General features: G+C 35.5%; 1 protein-coding gene across 1 annotated transcript; it reads left to right on the top strand.

The window, feature by feature from the left end:
* Positions 1-5,187: 5,187 nt before the first annotated feature.
* On the top strand, positions 5,188-6,234 carry LOC147479683 (MLP-like protein 31). Its single transcript, XM_086578476.1, has 2 exons — positions 5,188-5,266; positions 5,960-6,234. The coding sequence occupies exons 1-2, from the start codon at positions 5,188-5,190 to the stop codon at positions 6,232-6,234; spliced, it is 354 nt and encodes a 117-aa protein (XP_086434602.1).
* Positions 6,235-7,692: the final 1,458 nt, after the last annotated feature.

Below are 7,692 nucleotides of genomic sequence, written 5' to 3'. Positions count from 1 at the left end.
TAGTTTCTACAAATCACCAATTTTTTAGCAATTTTTTTTATTTGATCAAATAAATAAAAATTGGAACACTAAAAGTGTTTGATTCGTAATAAGAAATTACCTTATACAAATCATCTATTTTTTTAGCAATTTTTTTTATTTAATCAAATATATAAGAATTGAAAATACACTTAAACTCTCCAAATATAAGAATTATAAATACATTCAAACTCTTCAAAGAGTTTCTATGTACGTGGGATTGTAGGCTATTAGAAAATACTATCTTTTATATTACATTGCCACATAGAACAGAGAAAAGGCTAACTCTCATATTAGAGTGTCACATAGGAGAGAGAAAATTCCAAAGAGGTTTAATGTACGTGGGATTGTAGGCTATTAGAAAATACTATCTTTCATATTATAGTGCAACATAGGTGAGAGAAAAACTAACTCTCATATTAGAGTGCCACATAGGAGAGAAAAAATTCTCCATGAGAGGTCTCTACTTTAGTATATAGATAGTAGATATATGAAACATGAACACTCTCAACAATCCGTGAAAATCAAAACTCAGTCTCTTAGTCTCTTAGCCTTCTTATTATTTACCGAATCCGCCGCCTGATCCAAATTACTAATCTAATTAAGAATGAGTACTTCGTTCACGAAAATGGGCTGCCTATTTTTACAGTGCAGTTGTACGCAAATAGTTTGTATTTATGTCCACGTTCGCCAGACTTTGTTGTTATGTTTGTGTGAAGTCAAAAAGTGTCACTCACATGTATGGCACTTTCCATGGCAGATCAATACAATTCAATTTATATAATTATATTTTATTAGAGAATTGGACTATAAATGTTTGATGATTTTTTTTGTTAAGTTGTGTTGTAGATATTTCTTGTTTGCTTCACGAAATGCTGGGTTTTGAATCAAAATTAACGAACCTTCTTGGTTGGAAAGCATTTACTTTTTATTTGAAATGCTCTAAAATCAATGCTTTGTTCGTTTGTTTTTAAAGCAGATCTCCGGAAAATCCAATATTGGAAAAGAACAATCTGATTCCGTTAACTAGCTAGTCAGGGCCAGTTCTGAATTCCAATGGGCCCTATGCACACTCTCTACGAATGGACTTTTTGGTTTCTTCGAATGGGCATTTGTAATGGATTTATGTTGCTTTTTCTAAACTATAGTGGGCTTTTCTTAGTAGAAGGGGGCCTTGATTTTCGTTTATTTTTTGGGGCCCTATGCAAGGTCTTAGGCAACATTGGCCTAGGGACGGCCCTGTAGCTAGTCGAATTGTAGAGGTCCTAAACATGGACCACGAACTATACACTAACATATGACATACAAAGATCCAAGAAATGGGCCTCAGCCCTCTCATTTCGGTTCAGTTACATGTAAACCCCCTGTGTACGAACGTATCCATAAAACCTCCCTATTATTCACGTCCAACCAATTAACCTCCCTACTTTCTATAATGGACGCAAATCTTGCTGTAATTTTTATCTTCACACTTATTTGTTTCCTTTTTTGCCCTTCTCAATAAATAACCACCGTATATTTTTTCTTTGTTGAGTTTGCTCTAACGAAGAAGCCAACGAAAACACTGATTTTAACTTAGTTTCTTTCCCATTGAAGAGAGCCACTAGTATTTGATTCTTATGTGAAAATACTCTTTACCACATACATCTTCATGATGATATTTATAAGCTAATGAGGGACTTTGAACTAGGGCGTTATTATCACTCGATGATTGATGAGAGATCAGTAGATTGAGTGGAATTTGTTTGATGAAATGTTTGTAGGAAATAAGTTGGATTTATGTGATTTGAAGAGGTTAGTCAAGTAGGAGATCTTGTATGGGAGAGAATGATCACTTTAATCTACTCAAAAGTAATGGGTAAGGAGAAACCAAAGCAAATGTAGAGACAAAATTGGAGAGTTGAAATTGTCTGATGCCTTGACAAAATATATGTAAATATATATTTACATAGTAACTTAACATATGTAAATACAAATTCATATATGTAAATGCAAATTCACATATGCAAATACAAATTTACATAGTTTATTTAATTTATATGCAAATACAAATTTGACATATGCAAATTTGAATTTACATATGACAATTTAAGTTTACAGAGTAGTTTGATATAAGCAAATTGGAATTTACATATGAAAATTTAAGTTTACATAGTAGATTTGTGAAACAAAACAAGCTTGATGAAAAAATGTATGGAAATTTTATATTTTCATAGTTGTTTAACCTATGCAAATTTGTATTTACATATGGAAATTTAGATTTTCGTAGTAGATTACTAAAATAAAACAATTATAATATCGGGGCATTATGCTATGAAAATCTTAATTTACGTAAGATTAGCCTATGAAAATTTTAACCAGCATAAGATGTAGAAGTTCTTTTTGTTCAAGATTAACATGAATTTTCACAAACGTTTGTTTTTGTCATCTGACAAGTGCGTGACACAATCTATACAAATCGGAATTTACATGTGCAAATATGAATTCTCATAAACTTTTTTCTAACATGGCTATAGAAATTTGACAAACTGACAAACGCATCAAGCTCACTTTTTGCATTACATCCAGAATTCAAGTATCAAGAATTCAAACAAAAATAGTATCCAAAAGTTACATCCAGAATTCCAAAACAAACTGACATTACATAAAAGATCAAAGATTTACATCCATAATTCACTTTCCTTGCTTTATAGAATAGAAAAGCATTCGACTGATGCACCCAAGCAAGGCATGGATCGCGAGCTCTTTGAACCGCTTTTTGATTCCTCGCACCTGCTGCTTCGGCTAGAAGTACATAAATAAGGCCACAAGCATAGGGATCCTATCAACTTGTTCCGACACGCCTAAGATAGAAGAATAAACTTCTTATCTTAGTCTTACTTCACCGGGAAAGAAGAATTGGCTGCACTCTCCCTCATTGACTTGAGTGAGAGATCGGAAAGATATTCTTCACCAACTGTTCGGAATCGGTTAAACCCGAATCTTCAAGTCAAAGTCTTGCTTATGAGTTTCTATATTCTTGTTGATTGAGTTCGATAGTAGGGAATTCGGTAAAAGAAACTCCTTTGAATCATAAGCATTAAGTTCTTGGCTAGCTACTTTGCCTTTCCATGTCTTTAAGAATTCAACCTCGTCTTGCGAAAGATAGCTGGTCAGAGGGTTGTCAACATCCGCAAGGCTGGCCATCTTGCTAATTGACTTCTTTGCTGAACCGGGATTGGATGTGGGCTATATTTCTTCTTTCCCTCTCGATCTCTTCTCTGGATCTCACTGTCGAGAAGAGAAATTTGAGATATAGGGTTTTATGTGTGGGGGTATTTTAGTCAATTTGGATATTTTAGGAAAATAGGGGGTTTTTATGAGTTAGTACGTAATGAGGGGTTTTTTATGCCGGGTATGTATCAACGAGGGAGATTAAACCCAAAATTTGTACAAAGATCAGAGTTATCCATGTTTTTAAAGTGTAAATCTGAGGTTACTAGACACCACATTCCAAAGAGTTGCACATTTTCATTGGAGTTGATGTAATGTGAGTTATATCCAATTACTTATCTCTCATACGATCAAAAGACTAGCCTGTCTTCATAGGAAACACAGATGCACAACACTAAAACCCCAAGTGCAAGTTACAAAATTGGGGAAAAAAAAAACTTTTATGGTTGTCCATATGCATTGTTGCCTCCTTCAGTAAGACTACCAGATGACATGCATCATGAATGTAGGACCAACAGAGAAGCCAAGTGATGTGGTATTCATTATGGAATTATCAAGTCCTTCTCCCGTAAGACATCATAAATTCTAGGGTTAACTAGTATTACCCCCTATTAGATGAGCCAATTAGGATTTCCCCCCACTAGATGGGAAATTAGGCTCTCCTCCCTAAACACACGGTCAACTTGGTTTGACCGTTAACTTTCAAGTCAAATAATTGAAAATTACACAAATTCCCTCATTGCTTTAAAAAAAATGTTCAATTTTAATTAGGTGGGGGCATTTATGTCATTTTCAGTTGTTTGACTTGAAAGTTAACGGTCAAACCAAGTTGACCGTGTGTTTAGGGAGGAGACCCTAATTTCCCATCTAGTGGGGGGAATCCTAATTGGCTCATCTAGTGGGGGTAACTCTAGTTCACCCTAAATTCTATCCTTTATTTCTTTTGGCATATATTACTAGCAATATGTTATCTTATTTGTTCACCAGAAATTTCAAGTCCTTAAATTTCATTTGTTTTATGTAAGAGCAGCTATTTCAAAGTTGCGAAGCAAAAGTACATTAAGAATACCCTAGTGAATGAGACTGTAGGGGTTATATTCATGACCTAAAAGGCTAGTGGTGACAAATGGACCGGATGCGGTATAGTACGGGGAAGCGGGCTGCATGGGATCATATCCGCGATATCCTAACCGCTTTGGAACCGCTGCGAGACGTGGATAGAGAGCGGAATCCTAACCGCAAGATAACTGCCGCGATACGTGGAGAGAGAAGAGACATTGAATGGAGGGAAGATCAACGAGGGGAGAGTGGGGGTTAGAGAGGATATAAAAAGAGAGTGGAGAAAAAAGAAAAGGAAAGAAAAAACGAGAGAGAGAGAAGAGAAGAGAGAAGAGTCAGGAAAAGAGACAAATGATATTATAGGTTGTAATAACAGTGTATACAGAGACAATGACACTTTTAAGTAACATGATAAGTTAGAATCACAAAAGCTTGAAGAAGTCAAAAGAACAGTAGTTACGTCTATTTCTCTTTGTTCGATCAGTAATTCAGTATGCTTGCTAATCCTCTAGCTTCTTGTGAGTTGGAATTAAAAACAGTTATGAATATTTCAGGATTGATGCTGGTGTCATTTGTTTTGGAGACCTTGATTTTCACTTTTCACTATGAAGATGATCTTATTTGATCTGTTAATTTAAAGACTTTGTAACACTATATTTTGTTGATTCAAGTTTCAAGTCCATATTGTGCGTGTACAATTTCAGGCCTGTTATTTTGACGTAAATCTAGAAGTTTATTAAGTTGCATTTCCTATTTAAGATATATGGTTCAGGACTCGGAGATGTTATTTTTATCATTCTTCAAAGTATAATGTTTTTTACAATTCAGGTTTTATGGACTTCATTGTTTTGGGTATTGAGAGTGTACATTAGGTCTAAGCTAAGCATTGAGAATGAAATGAAAGAGAAGCACTTGAAGATTTCATCAATCTTCACTGGGGCATGTGTAGGAATCTTTATAGACAACTTTAGAGAAGGTAAATAAAGTTTTAATCCAAAAAAACTAAATCTTAATTAGTAATATAACTTTCTTTACCTTCTCTAAAAAACTTAGTGGGAATGGAATCTGCAAGCAACTTCTTCAAATTGCACTCAAATATGCGACGTTGTCCAATTTGTTTCTCAATAATTTGTGACGACCCCCTACACATCCTTATATAACCTCCACTCTCCAGTTATTGTGATCAGAGTAGGACATTGAAATTCTTGGCTCAAATTCAGAAACTTGATGTTCAAACTGCTAAATTCAGCTGATAAGTTCTATGCAAATTTAAGTTGAACTTTCTAAAGTGTATCCAACAAGAATTCAGTACTAGAGGAGAGTTCTCGAAAATGACAAGAATTTGAGAGAATTTTAACAATACAGGTTGGGATCTGCCTAATCCCTAACAATTTAAAAAAAAAGAAAAGAAGAAGGAGATGGTAAAAGTGTAGGCTCTGTTATTCTCTGGAAATATGTCTGTGGTAAGATTATTCCTCTGCTTCCTATGATGTTTCCAAATTGATAGACAAAAGTGCATTTGAAATTAAAATTGGATTAGAGTCTAGAATCTATACTGATTCTCGAATTTTTGCCATGTCTATGACACATGTGTTCTTCACTCCACATAATAGTTGGAATAACACCCATGAACTCTTACACTTTTATTTCTCCCTTTCTTGGTCCGTAGGGAGCAATAGCAATTCCGTGACAAAAGAGAAGATTGTCGCCGTGGACGACAAAAATGGATCAATAACTTTTGAAGTCATGGAAGGAGACCCAATGTTGAACTCGTTCAAAAGTTTCGCATTGAGAATTCATGTTACTGGGAATGGTGAAAGGAGCTTTGTGAAATGGTCTTTGGAATTTGAAAAAGCAAATGAAGATGTTCCGCACCCAAATCTGTTTCTAGACTTGTTGGCTAAAGTTACTAAGAAGTTGGATGCATACCTTCTCAAGGCATAATTGATTGCACTTGATGGTTATGGACTAATGGTTGATCAATAAACGCTGTGATTGTAAAGATTAATAAATAATTTGTGTCCATGTAGTAGTAATTGTAATGATAGTTACAATATGTGCTAACGTACTATCTTTTCTCTACTATACGTGATTGTGTTATTTGTGTCTCAAAAGTATTAATCTGAGGTTGTTCCATGGTGACGAAGTGGTCGTAGTCATTGTTACTTCTTAGTAAAGACGTAGAGTAGTCACTTTTTTACACTCGCATCTGCTCTGTCCAGGCGTGGGCCTTCTTTACGTTATACCCTAACCCCCATTCTGGTACTTCTCTATTACATCAAAATAGACCAATCTCGAGGTGAGCCTAGGGAATAGGCTACTTTAGGAAGCGAGGCACTTGGGGTGAGCCTAGGCCTGCATACAGTCAGATCCATCTAGAAGCTATGCACCACAAACTCACAAAGCAAGTTTAAAACCTTCATAACCAATCGGAATTAGTAAAAAAATCAATGCAAATGCCCCCATACTATTTCCTTGATGATTTTGGTAGAAAAAGAAGAAGACCTGCCCCCACACCTGACACTCCCTCCCCTTTTATGATTGAAGATCTTAAGGTAGTGATGTGATCAACTCTTTTCAAGTTGCTCTTATTGTGGTTGTTAACATTTTAATGGATCTTGAAATGAGGTCAGATGTATGCAGGCAGCTTAAATGGTGATGTTTTAAGATTGGGATGAGGTTAGAAAACTGTTGTTCTCCTCTCTGTTGCCAGACTGGATCCTGTAACACAAAATTAGTAATCTTTCGATTTGTAGGTCATGTCCTATTTTGTATAAAGTGTATGAACTATGAACACATTTAAGAGTAGGAGATGTTTGTTGATACGGCATTGTGGCGGGGTTTGCTGAGGACGAGTGGCATGAAGGAGGAGCTAGATACAAAGTGTAGATTGTTGGAGTAACAGGGTATGGAGTATAATTAGCAAGTATATTGTGATCTTAGCATGTGTATCATAATTTTTTCCTATATATGTAGATCTCCTATAATCATTCCTATAATAATAGGAGATTTTATGTATTCATAGAATCCTTATTATGTAGAACCAGAGGATTCAATTCAATTCAGTGTATATTTACTTGATTGAATTCTAAGAGATTACAATTTGGTTTATATAGAGGTTACAACAAATAGAAACAAAACAGTCGGTGACTTGAGAAACACGGGGCGCGGGTCGCGCTCAAGTTACTGGAACTCACTCCTTTGAGAGCATGTCGCTCCATTTGTACTTCATCCGAAGCAGTCGCTTCTATACATGAAAACTAATATACATCTTTCTACACTCTCTCTCACGTTGGTGCATAGATGTCAATCATGCCTAACTTGACAACTGAGCTGTCAAACACCTTGTGAGATACACCTTTGGTAAGAACATCAGCTAATTGCTCCTCTGAGGTTACGAAT

This window comes from Coptis chinensis, chromosome 8, assembly GCF_015680905.1.
Source record: "Coptis chinensis isolate HL-2020 chromosome 8, ASM1568090v1, whole genome shotgun sequence".
In the NCBI taxonomy this organism is placed as follows: Eukaryota; Viridiplantae; Streptophyta; class Magnoliopsida; order Ranunculales; family Ranunculaceae; genus Coptis; species Coptis chinensis.
Note: the sequence above shows the minus strand (reverse complement) of the source record. Positions and strands in the feature narration are given on the sequence as shown.